Here is a 20,307-nt window from a genome sequence, read left to right as displayed (position 1 = left end):
GAGTGAGGAAGCCGAAAATAGTTGGACTATTAGATAATTGACATGATATTATAGGCCAACTTAATTTGGGAGTCAGGAGCTCCAACTTGTATGATCGTCAACTTCGGGAGGAGAAAAGAATGAGTGAAAATGTTTTATTGTTTATAGTTAGCCTATCCTGAACAATTCATTCACATTTCCGTTTCCAGTAATTATTTGTGTTGTGATACATCATCTCTTTGTGAATGTGCGGGTGTTAAAACGGCTCTTTTTTGATGGGACTTTGTTCTTAATATCAATCGGACTCCCATATCCGATAAAAAACTCATTCCATCCACACGAACCAACAGCAACTAAAGAACAATTCAGTTATGGTAAGACACGTTGGGCTACGAACCTCGACATGGCTGCAGTGCCCTAACTATAGGCAAGAAAAGAAAATGTCCAAAGACGCTATTAAAACGAGAATATTTATCTTACATTTCTTTTTTTAGAGGAATTGAGAGTGGCACCATATGACTGGTTTAATTATTTAGAATGGCTTCAGCGCACATACTTGTAGCTGTTGCCACTTGTGACCCCCTCCCCCATCCAGATAAAATACTACTTTGTGCTGATATCATATCTATATATATATATTATATATATATATATATATATATATATATATATATATATATATATATGTGTGTGTGTGTGTGTGTGTGTGTGTGTGCGCGTGTGTCGGGTGTGAAACTATAGAAGTAGACCAGGCCTAGTAAGTCTCATAATAGTTTTTTATATAGATGTGATGGAATTAATGAAGTGAAATATTCCATCCTTCAGTAGGAATTTAAAAAAATAACTCCGGCAGTGTTTCTTATCCTGAAACATTACAATATTTCTTGAATTTTTTGCCTTTTACATTTTATCAGGCTCACGATTTTCAGATAATTATCATATTCATAATATTAATATTGCCTATGATAGATTTTGAATCATTTCAAGGTGTCCCATCTCTCCCTTCCAATCGTAGGTTATGTCTGTGAAGGGGTAACCACCCACTAAAATGTCTGTCATTACCACTGCAGTACTCTAGGATGTGCAGTGCTATTGAAGTACAAATTTTACTTGGTATCTCCGATGTTGGATGCAGATCTTGTCTTCCACTCCCCCTCCCCACTCGTTGTGTGGTGTCTGTCAGGGGGAAGCCACCTACTAAAATGTCTGGTATTACCATCACAGCATTCTAGGATATGAAGTGCCCTTGTAGTACAAATTTTACTTGGTATCTCCAATGTTGGATGCAGATCCTGTCTCCTCCTCCCCACTCGTTGTGGGGCATCTGTCAGGGGGTAACCACCCACTAAAATGTCTGGCATTACCACCACAGTATTCTAGGATGTGCAGTGCTATTGTAGTGTAAATTTTACTCGGTATCTCCTAAGTTGGATCTAGATCCAATTAACACCCCATTTTCAGTGCGTCTGTCAGGGGGAACCCACCCTCCAAAATGTCTGTCACTGGTCATTCTATAATGCAGATATATTATATATTAGTTTCATCTGGTATCTCATATATTGGATCTAGACCCAAAATCTAACAAGCAATTAGTGGTGCTTGTTAAGTAGGCCACCCATATATTTTCGGCAGACGGTCAGTTTCACAGTTTACAAGTCTACTCCTAAATACCAGTAGGGGTTACAGTTGGTATCTCGTTCGTTGTATCTCAATGGTCCGGGCTGCCGCTCTATCTGTTAATAAAATTAAAATGCGCCGACGCTCTGTTGCAAAATAATCTAAAATATAAATAATGTTATGGTGATCTAGTATAGCCCATATACAGCTAAACGTCGAGGATGAAAACAGACGGACACAACTCATGCTGTGTTCAAGGAAACCTGCTATACTTCCCCGGTGTCGATATTATCTGTTTACCTCTGTCTGTTGTGATAAGCAATACTGCTTATAAGAAACTTCACATGACGCATTTTTTTAATTTGATTTAGTATGTTCAAGTTTTTCTTTATTTCGTTGTGTAAGTGTTAGGCTGACAGTTATGCTCAAATTCGCTTGTTATTTCTTCACAGAATATGTTGTCCTTTTATGCAACACTGATCAACTATGCGAATGTAAATCAGATGGAAAGTAATTTTGCTATCATGCAAAGCGGGGTGGGTTATGTATGCAACAGATTCTAAAAAAAAAAAAAAAAAAAAAAAAAAAAAAAACACACACAGCAATCAAATATACATGATCTCACCCTTCTTAGATATTTTGTTTTTGTTTGGTTCGAGCGACAGGTTCCCCATCCTACTCCCCTTTGCACTTCAAAGACTATATATGGTCATAAGTGAACCGGAATTCGAATGAACGGATTTCAAGTCCATCTCTGAAGACGACGGACGGAAATAACTCTGCCGTAACTGACGTCCGCCAACGCCATCACCTGATAACGCTTAACGTGACCAAATAAGGCAATGAAACTAAATCCCTGGCATGATTCGCTCTCCGCCTCTGGCCCTCAGCGATAAGAAGGGCGGGCTCAGGTATATAGCGGTATGACACACCACCAACGGCCTCAACTCTGCTCCAAGTAACGACTGATCCGCCTCGAGTTCCTTCCTACCTGCTGCGTTGTGAGAAGTAAGACGACCTCATTTCAGTATTAGCTCTCATATATTTCTCATAAAGATTGAGTGGTTACCAGCTATACTTCGTTTTGCTCATTTTCAGAATCATTTGAAAACTAGGCCTAGTTCCGTTTTTGGTGTGGATTTTGTTTTCTTTTCAATGTTATATACTAGATTCCGTTTTCATGATAAGATTACTTTTTTTTGCTACCTTTGTGTAGGTAGGCTTATGAATTTTTCTTAAGGAACCTATTGGCCTGAGCAGACCAGTAAGGATAAACATTTACGACCCAAACAAAAAGCATTGACCAAAGTTAGGTTTTATTATTTTGACCAGTTTCGTGATTTCAAATGAGCTTCACCTAAATCGTATTTGAGTATGATTCATAAAATAAATCAAAGAAAATCTCTGAAGTGTATCTTTAAGTTCAAGTTGGTGAGTTTTTCTGATACTGAAACCGACAGAAAATGGAACCTAACTAAAGGCTTTACCTGACTTTGACGATAAGGGTGAATGACATAGAAAACGGGAAAGTGATGGAATGGACTCTTCCTTAAAATGGAGCGGTGTCCTCAAGTGCGCGCGGGTTTCTTTAATTCTTTTTTAGTTTTACCTATTTTTTAACCTGATAGCAAACATTACTGAGGGTATCCGTGATGACTACCCACCGACCAGAGGCCGCGGGTCAAACGCATCGACCGACTAGAAGCAAGACGAGACGCTTCTATGGCATCAGAAAAAAGATAGAGGAAGATAGACTATATTCCGCATGGAAATCAACAAATGAAGATAAGGGTTGGGAAATGAAAAGTGTGGTGAATAATAATAGAATTGGTCATGTGGAAACGTGGAGACGCTTTCGAAGACTGATAGCAGAGAGGGAAAAAAATAAATAATAAAAAAATAGACAAAACGAGACATTACTCTTATCTTCTAATTCCTGACTACTTTCTCTCCCCAGGATATTCATAAACATCCTCCAAAATGTGTGACGACGAAATTGCAGCTCTGGTCGTAGACAACGGATCCGGAATGTGCAAAGCTGGGTTCGCCGGGGACGACGCCCCCCGAGCTGTTTTTCCATCCATCGTCGGAAGACCTCGCCATCAGGTAAGAATCTGAAAATTACTTTGAATTTGGAAACAAAAATTCAGAAAAAATTATAAATATTAACTGGGACGTTATGATTTTCATTCGCCATCAGTTAAGAATCTGAAACATGCTTTGAATTTGAAAAACAAAAAAGTATGAAAAATTATAAGCATTAACTGGGACAATATGCTTTTCATTCATCTTTATTATTATTTTTTTTTATTTCTTCTTAATTTGTCAGGAGAATTGGTGTACTTAAAGACTTTGATTAAAAAACACCACCAATTCCAAACATTCAGCTTCGAAGCAACGATGTTTTTTTTTCCTCACAAAATTCCTGAAACGGGGAAAGGTAGAAATTGATTGCAGTTCTCTCAGAGTCCTAGACGATAGCATATGTAAAGAAGTTTATTAGAATACTTTCCTTTTTATAAAAAAATCTTGTAAAAAGTATAATTATACAGTATACCGTTGCACAAATACACACATAAACGTGCCAGAATACTTTGGATGAATTTCGTCATGACTTCGTAATTTTGTATTTGAATGATTACTTAATAGATTTGTTGTTTTAGATATATCTGGCCGTATGCCAGCACGGGCTCTTGCTCCTAGAGCAGTCCGTAATAATTTATAGATTTGGATTTTCGAGAAGCTGCATTGCATCTAATGCGACCTCAACCATCACCAATCAAAATAAAGGCAGATCTATCGAAAGTACCCGATTTTAACGGTTATGATCTATTGTCAACATTATGATTGTATACCCTATTTCCAGGGCGTGATGGTAGGAATGGGTCAGAAGGACTCCTACGTGGGCGACGAAGCCCAGAGCAAGAGAGGAATCCTCACCCTCAAATACCCCATCGAGCATGGCATCGTCTCCAACTGGGACGACATGGAGAAGATCTGGCATCACACCTTCTACAACGAACTCCGTGTTGCCCCAGAGGAACATCCAGTTCTCCTCACAGAGGCTCCCCTGAACCCCAAGACAAACCGCGAAAAGATGACACAAATCATGTTCGAAACCTTCAGTACACCCGCCATGTACGTCTCCATCCAGGCCGTACTCTCCCTGTACGCCTCTGGTCGTACCACAGGCATCGTCATGGACTCAGGTGACGGTGTATCCCACACTGTCCCAATCTACGAAGGGTATGCCTTACCTCATGCCATTCTCCGTCTTGACCTTGCTGGTCGTGACCTCACGGACTACCTCATGAAGATCTTGACGGAGCGAGGTTACACCTTCACCACAACTGCCGAGAGAGAAATCGTGAGAGACATTAAGGAAAAACTCTGCTACGTCGCCCTCGACTTTGACGAGGAAATGGAAACTGCGGCCCAGTCCTCTTCTTTAGAGAAGTCCTACGAACTCCCCGACGGCCAAGTCATCACGATCGGCAACGAGAGGTTCCGCTGCCCCGAGGCTCTGTTCCAGCCAGCCTTCCTGGGTCTGGAAAACAGCGGCATCCACGAAACCACCTACACCTCCATCATGAAGTGTGACGTCGACATCAGGAAGGACCTGTACGCCAACACCGTCCTGTCTGGGGGCACCACCATGTACCCAGGCATCGCCGACAGGATGCAGAAGGAGATGACGGCCTTGGCTCCCTCCACGATGAAGATCAAGATCATCGCTCCACCCGAGAGGAAATACTCCGTGTGGATCGGAGGTTCCATCTTGGCCTCTCTCTCCACCTTCCAGCAGATGTGGATCAGCAAACAGGAGTACGACGAGGCTGGCCCAGCGATCGTCCACAGGAAGTGCTTCTAATTTTTTATTCCGTTGACCATTGACGTACACAATAAAAATTCTCTGATAGGTTCTAATTGCGTTTCGTTCTCTAATAAATATTATTTTTCTAAGAATAAGTTTTGTTACTTGATCCTCATCGTGTGAGTTTTCATCTTTGCTCTCCTTTGTTTCAATAAAGTAAGAGTGTAAATGAAAAGATGATACTAAAGTATTTCAGTGAGACATTTTTGCTCGTTGTACCTGAATTTTTCTTTAATGTTAAGTGAAAGGTACTATACTGAGGCAAAATCTGGCCGGTATTGAATTATGAGTTGGCAGAGAAATTGGCCCACACGTACCTCTAGTGGAGGCTTGGAACCCATCATATACGAAAAGAACTCACAATGCTTAGAAAGAGAAAACTTTGTACTACGACAACGTAACTCCTCAAGGGTTACAGTACCTGATCAAACACACATTTAGCGAAGCTCTAATATTCAGAGTAATGAAAGAACTTGATCTCTGTATGATTAATAAAGAAATCTGACCATAGCCCCGTTGTATTACTTCCATTTGTAAATCCATAATATCACACATCTCCTTCGAAGAAGTAATCTGATAGTAGATAATGCTATGGTATGTTTTTAATTTTTTTTTATTTTTAGAGGAGAAATAATTCCAAGGCATATTTGTGACGCCATCTTAGTTTTTATTCACTTTAAAAAAAAAGTAAAAAAAAAAACCGTGAAAAAAAACTCTTTGTGCGGCCACTGGCAGATCTATAAATATATATATATACCACACGCGCACACACATATATGTATTTATATATATATCATATATATTATATATATATATATATATATATATATGTATATATATAGTATATAGCCTATATATATATATATATATATATATATATATATATATATATATATATATTATATATATATATTTGCTCGTGTGTGTGTGTGTATGTATGTGTGCGTGCGTATGAATGTGTGTGTGTGTAACGTATATATCAATATCTATATATACATTTTCAAACACATATAGTTGTAGTTGTTGTTTTTATTGATGTTGTTGTTGAAATAATCATAAGTAAACAAATCTTTGCTACTATAGTTATGATTTATTGCAAGAAAACAATGTTCCATTATTTATTTCTAAGGGGGACCGGGAGAGGTCGGGGGTTGGGGTCACGTGACCAAGTGGCCCCGCCCCCTTCTTGAATCCGCCAGTTTCTTCCACTGAGAGACGGGATATGGTAACATTTAATGCGCTTCCCAATGCATAGGACGGCGCAACGTTCTGCTAGCGAGAGAGTATAGTCTTAGTATTGCCCCATAAGGTACCGATGTCAAATATTGGCGAAAATTTCTTTAAAAAAAAGTCTATCTGAAACGCAAATAAAATAAACATGAACTCTCTAATGTGCTCCATCTTTTCTCCAGATATTGTTGACACACTCGTTTAGGTATTAGATGAGACTTAGCTTAGCTCTTTATCTCTGATAGTTTTAAAGCAGAAGCCGTTTTTACAGACGCTCACTGAATTATACCTTTTGCCTTTTTTTTATTTTTTTTTTTTTTTGCAGACTTTGCCTTCAGCAGTTAGGAGCAGAATCTAAGGTAGATATAGTGTCTTTCGAAAATCTTTTCAGTTAGTTTTTGTAACCTAAGCCACTATTTGAGCACCCGTTCCTTAATAGGAATTCCACCATGCGATGCAGTTTAGAAAATTGCCATTAATACTTAAATATGACTGAAGCTGTTATGGAAAGCCTCTATAACTCTCATATTAACTCTAAACATGAGAAAAGTGAGGTCAGTTTTGCTGTTTAGCACATAGGGGAAAGATGTGCGTTGCAGTTTAGGAAAATTCCCATAAATATTTAAATATGTCTCTCTATAACTCTCCTAGTAACTCTAAAGATGTGTAAAAGATGGTCAATTTTGCTATTTAGATCACAGGGGAAAGGTGAAGGTCACTGGAGATATATCTAGGGAGTTTACGAATTGACCAAACTTCTGAACCAAAAATTTGATAGAATAAACATTGATTGTTTAGTCAAAGGCTAATAATTTTGTTGAAATTGAAAAGTCAGCTTTGCTGGCTAAGGCTAATGAGTATTCCAGAATTCAGTCAATGGTAAAGTCCATGAAGATTCTCAAAATATTCATTATGTAGAAATTACAATCTTATTTTTTTGCTAAAAAACAAGTATAAATTTATAGGTTAGCTTTCCAGTATTACTGAAAACCCCCATTCAGTTTTATACCGATTTTGTAAACTTACTGCGTATGTTTACGTGGGTTTCTGCGTATATTTTACAACAATATGCGCAATAATGGGTTACAGTGACAAATATGCTTAAATCATTGGCTTGACTGAAAAGCTTTAGGGTTTGTGCTTTTGAATATTGACGAGAAAACAGATCTTCCTTCTGGCAAAATATCCAGGAAGCTTTATGGTTTCAGAATCATAAAATCCTAGAATATTTTGACAATATTAATCTAAGAAATACATGATCACAACTTAAATCTAAATTACAGACGCAATGGACGAATTTATCTACATAAATACTATTTAAAACGAATCTGTATGTGTGCATGTCTGTGAAATTGATCCTAAGGAATTATCCCCCGGTCTCAGCCCCCATTTGTACGCCAAACCAGTCACTCTCCTGTTTAATTATTCTTTAATGAGATTCCCTTCAGTCACGAAAAACTTTTAATTTCTTTCAGTTTTCCACATTTCAGTATCATAAATCTTCCCCAAAGTCAACGTTAGCTCTATCAGCTCTATCAAAAACGTATTCACTGACTTTGTATGCCAAGTAACATCTTTTTCTCCTAACCCTCCGTGTTCCCAGACAACCGTTTCATAACTAGTAATTGATCCACACACACACACACACACAGACATACATGCACACCGCTTTGTCTCTATGATTCTTATATTCTCTTCTACCACATTTTTGCATTACTCAAAGGAACGATCAATCATCCCTCTTCGCTTCCTTCGGAATCTTTCCTTGATCCAGATATACCTTACACTCTTCGTCAGTCACTTATTTAGTCTCTCGATTCCTTTTCAGCATCTTCATCAATTACTTTCACGATCCCACATAAAATCATTACTGCCTCTTCATCTACTCCTCTTCTCTCTTCCGAAATTAATATTGATTTAATCGCCACGGACATACGTTCAATTCAAACACACACACACACACACACACACACACACACACACACACACACATATATATATATATATATATATATATATATATATATATATATATATATATATATATATTTTTTTGGAGCCTTATATTTTGCACACATATTGCTGTACAAAGCATGTCAAAGTTTTCATGCACGTGCGGACCACTGCATACCAAATTGTTTTTGTTTAATATGCTAGGTAGGTACTTACAAGCATAGTCTAATACGTGATATATATATATATATAATATATATATATATATAATATATATAGATATATTATATTATATATATATTTATTATTATTATAAATATATAATATGTGTGTCTCTCTGTGTGCGTATGTGTGCAGTCTGTTGTAAGGAACTCTAAACTATATTTACTTTGCTTCCATATTTCTATGTAATTTGATCTGAAAAAAATCACTTATATAACTGAATTTGAGTCACTTAATAACAGCCTTAGACATGGAAGACCACGCTCTCATCCATTCATTTCACGAATGACGTAATCTAATCCCCACCTTCAAACATATTTAGGTTGGACCACGGTCTAGATACATATCAAGCTAAATACCGTCTCAAGATAAGAAATAGGAGTGTTCGGATTCCATTCTTATCAGGCGAACGGTGCTACCAAATAAGGCGATGTTTTGAGGCACCACACGGCTTTTATCGGGGAGAAGATAAGGGAGAGATGGATATATAACCCAGAGTGGCTTTTTTCACTGTCACACAGAGTGCTCGCTCCGTAGTTTCGCTGACATTCCGTATTTTTCGTCGTGTCCTAACCGTAAGTATAGAATCAGAGATACGCTACCAGACTAAGAAATTGAGAAGATATGTTTTTATAGGGATTCTTTTAAGTGATACTGAAGAAATATATAAGGAATTGTTTTTTTTTAATTTTCAGGATAAATGACTTATTTTTTTTTAAATATACCAGGACTAATTGTTACAAAATATCCAGGAGAAATGACTAATTTAAAAATAATCTTCCAGGATAAATGACTAATTTAAGAAAAAATTTCCAGGGTCAATGACTAATTTTTATGAGATTTCCAGGATAAATGACTAATTTAAAAACAAATCCAGGGTAAATGACCAATTTTTACAAAATGTCGAGGGTAAATGATTAATTTTTAAACATTTTCCAGGAGAAATGACTAATTTTTACAAAATTTCCAGGATCAATAGCTCAAAATGTGCGACGACGAAGTAGCAGCCCTGGTTGTGGACAACGGATCCGGAATGTGCAAAGCTGGGTTCGCCGGGGACGACGCCCCCCGGGCTGTTTTTCCATCCATCGTCGGAAGGCCACGTCATCAGGTGGGGGGCTGAGAAATGATGATCCTTCAGTTACCATGGGGGCTGCTGATTTTCTCACTTCATAAACACTTGTTGTGGTTCCCGAGAATTCTGATGGAGGTTAAAATTTCAAATTTATGTTTTTGGGAGTTATTACGAGTTAGGCTCAAATGAGATCTTATGATTTTCCCTGTTACATCAGCTTTTCGCCTACTCGGGGAGTAAGCCTACAAACTACTTCGTTGTTGATGTTTTCCTAGTTGGAGAAGGGGAGAAGGAAAAGTCAATGGAAAGCCCTAAAAACGTCTGAAAAAGGTGTTTCGCGCTGAGTTAAAGATACCGGAATTTTAGAATAGGATATTTATGGTTTATTTATAGAATGAAAATGTAAAAAAAATATATAATGTGCATGTTAAATAGTACAGAACAATTATCTCTGATAAAAAATAGCGTATTTATTTTAATATTCGTTGGTGATACAGTTCTCTATTTGACCGCAGATTTTACCATACGCCCCGAGTAAGCTGGAGGTGGGATAATGCCTTGTTTCGTAATTACTTACTAAACTTGAACCCTTCAAACCGAGACGAAGATTCTTTAACGAATAGTTCCTGATAAGGAAAAAGAGTATCTCTCGTGTAGTTGTTCGTTTTTTTCCTTTTTTTATTATAAAGGTCCCTTGATTATTCTCTCAGAGCTTATCGCTTAGAATAACCGATGTACTCGTATCTTTCCTACGAAGTTAGCTGCCTTGTTCTGAGGCTATCTAACGGGGAGATGCTCACTGATAGATGACGAGGCTAATCTAATTCATACATCAGTTAGCTGAAACACCTTTTGCCCTTTGTCCAAGTGACCTGATATCTAAGAGTTTCCAACCTACAAGTCTGGTCGTATCTCGTTGCTGCAACACGAGGATACTTCCCGTCCCACCTCGTCGAGTTAAAAAGATTAATCCTGTTCCTGTTCAGTCTCTTTACTACTACTTTTGCGATCAGTCGCTGTACTTAAAGCCTATTATGCTTCACGATTGCTTGCATTAAAAACCTGCGCCCGAGTGTTTTGAAGATTCAAACGCGACACCAACCAAATACACACGAAAGCATATTTATTTATGTCCGAACCTGTAGCATTATTGTTTTTTTTTTATGTAATTCCACTATTGACGTCATTTTGTTACAATATCAACTCTCTTATTCGTATATAACAATATCTGAAAATTTTGCTTGCAAACTTCCACATCATTTTTACTAGCTTAAAAAATATTGATGTTTTAAAATGAATACAAATTCTTGACTGATGCACCTAAGATATCTTTTTTTTTTTTTATAAAGAAAAGTATGCGGCTGAGAAGTGTCATTATATAAACGCTATTTCCAAAAAGATAGAATGATAAATGATAAACTTTAAATTGCTATGGACTCACTTTTCTTATCACTAAATGAAGAGAGTTTTGATATCGAAAGAACAATCCCTGCTGCTCTTGTACCAGAACATCTTTCACTGACCACAATCAAAATTATTTTTCCAGGGCGTGATGGTAGGAATGGGTCAGAAGGACTCCTATGTGGGAGACGAAGCCCAGAGCAAGAGAGGAATCCTCACCCTCAAATACCCCATCGAGCATGGCATCGTCTCCAACTGGGACGACATGGAGAAGATCTGGCATCACACCTTCTACAACGAACTCCGTGTTGCCCCAGAGGAACATCCAGTTCTCCTCACAGAGGCTCCCCTGAACCCTAAGGCCAATCGCGAAAAGATGACACAAATCATGTTCGAAACCTTCAGTACACCCGCCATGTACGTCTCCATCCAGGCCGTACTCTCCCTGTACGCCTCTGGTCGTACCACAGGTATCGTCATGGACTCAGGTGACGGTGTATCCCACACTGTCCCAATCTACGAAGGGTATGCCTTACCTCATGCCATTCTCCGTCTTGACCTAGCTGGTCGTGACCTCACGGACTACCTCATGAAGATCCTGACGGAGCGCGGTTACACTTTTAGCACGACTGCTGAGAGAGAAATCGTTCGTGACATCAAAGAAAAGCTCTGCTACGTCGCCCTCGACTTTGACGAAGAAATGAACACCGCTGCCCAGTCCTCGTCTCTAGAGAAGTCCTACGAACTCCCCGACGGCCAAGTCATCACGATCGGCAACGAGAGGTTCCGCTGCCCCGAGGCTCTGTTCCAGCCAGCCTTCCTGGGTCTGGAAAACAGCGGCATCCACGAAACCACCTACACCTCCATCATGAAGTGTGACGTCGACATCAGAAAAGACCTCTATTCGAACACCGTCCTGTCTGGGGGCACCACCATGTACCCAGGCATCGCCGACAGGATGCAGAAGGAGATGACGGCCTTGGCTCCCTCCACGATGAAGATCAAGATCATCGCTCCACCCGAGAGGAAATACTCCGTGTGGATCGGAGGTTCCATCTTGGCCTCCCTCTCCACCTTCCAGCAGATGTGGATCAGCAAACAGGAGTACGACGAGGCTGGTCCTTCGATCGTCCACAGGAAGTGCTTCTAGGCATCACGTTTAAAAAGTAAATTTATCTTAGGCATAGATCGAACAAACATTGTATTTAACTGTTGCTCTTGATATTTATAATGTGAAAATTGTTATTATTAAAATATTTTTCTAATGAAAAGGTCTGTCATTTTCTCCATTATTCTCTAATGGATTGCTATAGAAATAAGATGCTATGAGTAAGCGACTGAAATACTTTTGGAAGCCGACTAAGACAATGAAGGGCAGAATAGCATAGAGATTATTTGGCTAATTGACGAACAGTCAAAACTGAAAGGTTAAAAGCAGAATAAAGTAAATGTTAATAACGTTTGCAGTCATATCTTTATTAGACACAATGCTTTTGCAAAGCGCCACAATATTCCCTTTTGTATATTTATGTTAAATGATGTTTACGCAACTATTTAGATGTTCGAATTATAAATTGTTATATACGTTCTAATTTTTTCCAGCCTTTCTTTCTTTTCTCAAGTGGGTATTCTGGATAGAATACCCACTTGTTGCGGCTTTTATCGGCTTACCTTATTCTTTGTGTACTCTGTGAATATGACTGAATGTTAACATAAGGAAGGACAAATGAAATGATTTCCACAAGAAGTTTAATAAAATGGCAAAAAATGATAAAAAGGCATCATCTGACATCCAGCTTACCCGAGGCACATGCCAAAATCTACGGTCAAATAGCGAATTGTTTCACCGACGAAAATAAAAATAAATACGCTATGTTTTATTAAAAAATAAATGTTCTGTAGTGTTTAACGTGCACATTATTTATTTTTCACATTTTCATTCTAATAAATGAATCATAAATATCCTATCCTAAAATTCCTGTACCTTGAACTTAACGCGAAACACCTTTTCATAGACCATTTTAGACTTTCCTAAGGGTTTTCTTATACCCCTCTCTTCAACAGGAAGAAGAACAACAAAGGGGTTTTGTAGGCTTACTCCCCGAGTAAGAAAAAATAACCGAAAATAAGGAAAATAAATAAATAAATAAGAAAGTCGATTTCAAATTAACAAACGAAACTAATGCGAATGAATGGAAACAATATGACGAGATAAGAGATGACACTTTGCTAAATTGTCTGAAATGACATAAAGGCGACTCTATTAAGCCAACTGTCTGCCACGGGCCTAGAATAGACAAGTAATTGAGGGTTATCTGCAATTATGACTGTATAGCAGGAAAGTTTGACAACCAAACAGATGAAAATATCAGCTGAATAAAAATAAATGATGTCCTCAGGATAACAATAGGACCAGCAGTCGTGTCCAAATAAAACTGTTTCCTCCGATTTCTTTTTAATTGATCTAAGTCTGGCTTCTGGTATAGTGGTTAGTGCCTTGGTACTACATCATTCAGATGACATGAGTTTGCACCTCCTCCATCCAGTGATAAAAAAATCGCTGGTTCTGTATCATGATCAGTTACTGCCACGGTGTAGGGTCTGTGATGGGAGGTTGACACCAACATTCTTTGGAAGCTTGAATTTCAAGTCGGTGGCCCGTGCGCTTGTTCCATTTGTATAGGTTTCATCTACTGAATAAAAAAAAAAAAAAAAAAAAAAAACAGTAAATACATTTAGAAACAAGGCGTGATCTGGCCTCCAGCTTACTCAGAACCATGCTAAAACTATGTCTGCTTGTGTGGTGTTTTTACGTTGCATGGAACCAACGACTTTATGTGACTTCTGAACCACGTCGAGAGTGAACTTCTATCACCAGAAATACACATCTCTCACCCCTCAATGGAATACCCGAGCATCGAACTCGCGGTCACCGAGGTGGTAGCCCGAGATCATACTGATCACGCCACTGAGGCACTGCTAGAATCTATGGTTAAATAGCTTGTTGTTTCAACAACGAAAATTAAAATAAATACACTATATTTTATTAGGAATAATTATTCTGTATTGTTTAACATGCATGCTATTTATTATTTTACATTTTCCTTCCAATAAATAAATCATAAATATCCTATCCTAAAATTTCTGTATCTTCAACTCAACACAAATACACCTTCTTCAGGCCTTTTTCATATGGCTCTCATGCCACCCAACAAAAAACATGAACAACAACAACAACAAAAACAACCAAATCGTTTGTAGGCTTACTCGCCGAGTAAGCAATAAATAGAAATGAAACATAGAAAACAGGATTCAGGGAACAGTCTAAGGATTTGACCCACTTTGTGATCTACAAGAGCGAAATCACAAACGACAGAGGTTTCTGTATAACGTCTCGTCATTTCATTACCCTGTGCAGGGATATGATGTATGGCACGTAACGGTTAATGAAAAAAGGATTTGCTATGTAATTAATGGCACTAAAGGGAGTTGTGATGCACCTCAACGCTGGTGAATGTGCCTAGTCACTCAAAAATGTCTATCGTCTAATTGATAGTCGAATTAGTACTACTTTTTTCGCTTGCCAGCGGAGTAAGCCTACAAGCTACTATGGTGTTGGAAAGGTCTAAAAAGTTCTGAAAAAGATGTTTTACGTCGAGTTAAAGATACAGGAATTTTATGATAGGATATTTATGGCTTATTTATCAGAATAAAAACGTAAACAATGAATAATGTTAATGTTAAACAGTACAGAAAAATTATTTCTAATAAAATATGTCGTATTTTTTAGATTTTCGTTGTAGAGTTTAGCACGTTTTAATCTGCTTGATGTACTGAATCGAGAGACTATAATCTGTTCATTTATTTTGTGGGTCCTCTTATGACTGAGAATATATGAATGTGTTTAATTTGTGTCCTATTTTATTTGATCCTTGTTATTAGTATGAGTAGTACTAAATATGAGTATTAATTACGAAAACCACTTCGTCAGGGGAAAATCTTGCACACGTTTTGAGTAAGCTGGAGGTCGGATCACCCTTGTTAACTTTATAAAAGCACAGCACTTTTATTTAATTGTCTTACCATTTTAAACGCTTTCTCTCTCTCTCACCACCATAATACTAAATATCATTTATGAGTTGATGTCTCTCCTCCCAAAGGCGAACATTATTTTTATGGCTGGAAAAAAGCCTGAAAATAATAATTCTCGCCCACCATTAGATTTAATCATCACCTCTTTTCCTACTGATGCGTTTTATTGCCTTTTACTGAAGTGGGAATTGGTGATTCGTGGAGATTGTAGCGTGAAGAACACTTTGGCGTGTAAGAGATTATGGGGCTTGTCTTGATGGGTTTAAAATTGATGGTGGGGAGGTAAACGGGACTGCAGTGTGCTGCCATCTCTTGGCGCGCGCGGGAACTACAGCGGTCCCCGCCGCTCTCTCTCTCTCTCTCTCGGAGTGTCACGGCTCTATCTCGGTTAATTAAAGCCTCGAAATGGCTCACCTGACAACAGGATCACGAAGACGACGGCTTTCCTGATGAACATAGAGGTGAAATGAGGGATTCTTGTTTGGATTTTTGCTCCAGCGTCGAATATCTCTTTCCGTGAGCAGAGAGCGGCTTTTGGCGCTAAAGATTCCGGCCTGACAAGCTCTCTCTCTCTCTCTCTGCTCCCGGCTGCTGTTAGTGGCTCGGCTGGATGGGGACGCGGAGGAAGGAGAGGAAAGGAAAGGAAGGAACAACTCGTTACTTACCGCCAGATGAAAATCCTTTCCTTTGATGTAGAAAGAAAGCAGTTGTGTTTGTACTCGAAGACATCATTATCTTTGTTGATGTTACACTTACCCTCATTGGAGACGCTTAAGGTCCCATTAAGGAGAAGGTTTCCCACGACTGGTGCGAAAATCTCTGAACTACGACTCTTGATTGGGTGAATCGAGGTGGGCGGAGCTCCGGGCGCTGCTCGACGCCGATTGGCCGCCCGAATTCCGGGGGGGCGTGGTCGCCGAGTGCCACTTAGTGTGACAAACGCTGACAAGTGTTTTCCCTTAGGGCCTTTCATGGCTGGCGACACAAATTGACTGCAATAAAGACAAAGGAGTTGGCGCCATTAGGGGAGTGAAGACAAAGAGGAGGCGGCGCTGACGTCTGGCACCTTAATTAAGCCGCTAGATGGCACTGTTTTGCAGGCGCCTTGGCTAATTGGACATGTTGAGCTAATTGGCAGCGTTATAGGAGGGTGGGGGGGGGGGGGGCGGGGGGGAGGTTTGGGGGACGTCTCAGCAGGGATTAAGGCGGTCTGTTAAGAGGCTCGCCGGTATCAGAGACAGCAAGTAAATGAATGCTAAATTGAATGCAAGAGGAGAAGCAGTTAATTGCCTCGGTTTAGGAGACTCTCGGGTTAACTGTTATTGGGAGAGGCTGGAGACGGTGAGTGAGAGCGGAAGACTATAGTAGTGTGCATGCGTGCGAGTGTGTGCGTGAGTTTGTTTGTGTGTGTGCGTGTGTATCAGGTGTTGCGTGTTCTTCCTTCCCCGTCTCTTGACTAGTACTACCGGTTGGCTGACTGGTGGACATGATTCATCACCAGCGTCTTTCGTCATTTTTTCACTAGACTCAAAATAGAGGCCTCCAGTTCTTCCTCATATAAAGGCTTAAATTCCAAGGGTAGACTTTTAGACTCAAGTTTTAAGATGATTTTGAACGCTTTACGTTATACGGTGTCCGTTAGAGGAATCAGGTCAAATTATATGATACTACTATTGCAGGATATATGTAGCTCCTTCATAAGGATATGAATGTATAAAACCATGGGTTATATAATACATACATGGGTTATGGTTGAGGGCCACGGGCATGTAGTACTATACCCTGTATGAGAAGTAGGTATAGCGACTAGACAAAGTTTGGGAACCACTGACATGATAATTTCCTATATTTTCAAGATTTCTCGAAAGTTCTTAACGACAGACAATCGATATTTTGAAACGAATTTTACAAAAACAGTTGGGTAATTTTTTTTATCCATTTTCCGTTCATTTTTATGCGTTTTTTGAATAGGTTAGTTAAGTGAACTTATTTCGGGAAACTATTATTCACTTACGGCTGTTCGCTGTTCATCATAGATAACTGCATAACAAAACTATATAAAATTCATATATTATTATATTAGAAATTAATATATTTTATATATAGGATATTTATATTATATATATATATATAATCTATATATATATTTATATCATATATATTTATTATAGAATATATATAGTATCGATATATATATATATATTATAAGATATATATTATATATATATCGATATATAGGTACTATATATATATATATATATATATCTATATATAGATATTTTATATTTAATAGATATCTATATATATATATATATATATATATATATATATATATATATATCATATATAGATATCTATATATATATCTATATATATATATATATATAGATATCTATATAGATATCTATAATATTAGATAGATATATATATATATATATATAGATAGTATATATTAGATAGTCTATATATAGATATTCATATAATTATTATATTTTTTAGATTTTATATATATATATAGGATAGTATATATTATAGATATCTATAAATAGATATCAATATATATATAGATATAATATATATATATCTATATATATTATATATAGATATATATAGATAGATAGATATATTATATATATATTATATATATATATAGATAATCTTATTAGCATATATATATTATATATATATATATATAGTATATATATATATATATATATATATATATTATAGAATATATCATATATAGACATCATATATATAGATATCTATATCTAGAATATCTATATATATATAGATATATATATTATAATATCTATATAGAGATATATATATATATATAGATAGATATCATATATATTATAATAGATATAAATATGAATAAAAACTATATAGATATTATATATATAGATATTATAAAATAATATTAAGTTATTAGATATCTATAGAATATATATATCTGATAATATATATATATATATATATAGATATATATAAGATATATATATAATATCTATATATATATATATATAGATATATATATATATATATATATATACTATATTATTATTATATATATATAGTAGATATATATACTATATTATAGATATATATTATATAATATATATATTATATATAATTATATATAGATATATATATATATATATATATATATATATATATATAATATATATATATATATATATATAAAATAAATAATATATAGTGGGGTAGTGCTGTCAGTGGACTTCAAGCGGTGCACTGTAGGCATTACTTAAGGTTCTTTGCAGCGTCCCTTTGCCCCTTATGGCGGCAACCTTCTTTCATTCCTTTTATTGTACCTCCGTTCATATTTACTTTCTTCCGTCTTAGTTTCGGTTGTTTCAAGGTGCAAATGCTTTGATGTTTTCCTCCAGTTACACCCTCAAAAATGAAGGGTATAATAAGTGTAGAAAAAGGGTATTTCTAGTGGGTTAAAATAGCATACCCTATAGGGATATATAAGAACTATAACATACTCTTTAAAATATACCCATATCAAGGGTATAACATATACTTGTGATACCCTTACGCAGAATATGAATCCATTACACCCCTAGGTGTAGTTATAGTTTATAGTATACTACACCTTTCAAACCTTTCCACTCTACTGTTTTCCTTTCAGCGCTGAATGACCTCACAGGTCCCGGCTCTTGGCCATTGGCCAGAATTGTCTATTCCATTATCTCAAGAGCGCAGTATCAAGAGCGCAGTATCAAGCTGTTATATTGAAAAATCACAGTTTCGAGGGAGACTGAGAGATTCCAGGCCTGTGATTGGCTTATCAGCAGCCAATCAGGAGCGTCACAAGGGACTGACCCTGCTGTGATGAACTCGTTGCTTTAAAGTGCCATAATGTTGTGACAGCCTCTGTATCTCTTTTTTTCTTTTTTTTTGTGTGAACAAATTTTTAGTTTTATTGTTACTATATAGTTTTCGATCATTATTTCGTCACTGTTACTTTTATCTGTATGTTTGATGTAAAGTTCCATTTTGCGAGACTACCTCAGTATAGTCTTCTCCACATCGAGGAGGTGATCTCAAAATTGTCAGTGAAATTAAGTTTTTAATGGTATTTGTGATTTTATATATAACAGCATTTCTCTCGCTTGGCACTTACTTATAGCTTTTTTCCAAAGTGAATAATAATAATAATAATAATAATAATAATAATAATAATAAAATAATAATAATGGAAATTGTACCCATAATCATAAGGACACTATGCACGATGCCAAGATCCCTGAAAAGGAACCTGGAAAAGCTAGATGCCGAAGTAGCTCCAAGACTCATGCAGAAGAGTGTGGTCCTATAGAAACAGCTCATATAATGAGAAAAGTGATGGACTCCTAAGGAGGCAAGATGCAACCCGGAACCACACACTGTAAAACCACCCAGTCGAATGGGATGATTGTGAAAAAAAAAAAAAAAAAAAAAAAAAAAATACAAATGAAGCAGTGATTCATAAATATTATTGAAATAGTTACCCATACCTACAGAATCATAAATGGACGGATGGTCATTATGAAAATGAAAAGTCCTCTGATGGCTACTTTAAAAATAATTACCGTTAATGACCTTTCCTTAATGACCTTTCCCGAAGCAAAACCTCTACATTTTTATTCTGCTCACGCTTTGATTTATTTTTATTTTTAATTATTTCTTTTTTTATTATTATCCAGACCAGAAAATGCCACCATGCTGCTTTCCCACTGGTTGTATTTTTGTAAAATTTACGTTTTATGTAAAAATATATGACCAGGAATATGTTCTACAGTCAGCAATGTATCTCATTCAACTGATCCCTCAGACAGCATCCTCACACGGC

General features: G+C 37.0%; 2 protein-coding genes across 2 annotated transcripts; both read left to right on the top strand.

Annotated features, from left to right (window-relative positions):
- Positions 1–2,448: 2,448 nt before the first annotated feature.
- LOC135220488 (actin-3-like) lies at positions 2,449–5,980 on the top strand. The gene is made up of 3 exons (XM_064257622.1): positions 2,449–2,604; positions 3,554–3,702; positions 4,463–5,980. Exons 2-3 carry the CDS (start codon positions 3,577–3,579, stop codon positions 5,465–5,467), a joined length of 1,131 nt encoding a protein of 376 aa, XP_064113692.1. The 5' UTR covers positions 2,449–2,604; positions 3,554–3,576; the 3' UTR covers positions 5,468–5,980.
- Positions 5,981–9,845: 3,865 nt separating this feature from the next.
- LOC135220489 (actin-3-like) lies at positions 9,846–12,622 on the top strand. Its single transcript, XM_064257624.1, has 2 exons — positions 9,846–9,986; positions 11,497–12,622. Exons 1-2 carry the CDS (start codon positions 9,861–9,863, stop codon positions 12,499–12,501), a joined length of 1,131 nt encoding a protein of 376 aa, XP_064113694.1. The 5' UTR covers positions 9,846–9,860; the 3' UTR covers positions 12,502–12,622.
- The last annotated feature ends 7,685 nt before the right edge of the window (positions 12,623–20,307 follow it).

Source organism: Macrobrachium nipponense, chromosome 2 (assembly GCF_015104395.2).
Source record: "Macrobrachium nipponense isolate FS-2020 chromosome 2, ASM1510439v2, whole genome shotgun sequence".
Lineage (NCBI taxonomy): Eukaryota > Metazoa > Arthropoda > Malacostraca > Decapoda > Palaemonidae > Macrobrachium > Macrobrachium nipponense.
This window is presented reverse-complemented; position numbering and strand designations above follow the sequence as displayed.

Excerpts from the sequence above, each read along its gene's own strand:
- LOC135220488 (XM_064257622.1), top strand. The coding sequence starts at position 3,577 with ATGTGTGACGACGAAATTGCAGCTCTGGTCGTAGACAACGGATCCGGA. Across the intron at positions 3,703-4,462 it reads TCGGAAGACCTCGCCATCAG|GGCGTGATGGTAGGAATGGG; the intron begins GTAAGAATCTGA and ends CCCTATTTCCAG.
- LOC135220489 (XM_064257624.1), top strand. The coding sequence starts at position 9,861 with ATGTGCGACGACGAAGTAGCAGCCCTGGTTGTGGACAACGGATCCGGA. Across the intron at positions 9,987-11,496 it reads TCGGAAGGCCACGTCATCAG|GGCGTGATGGTAGGAATGGG; the intron begins GTGGGGGGCTGA and ends TTATTTTTCCAG.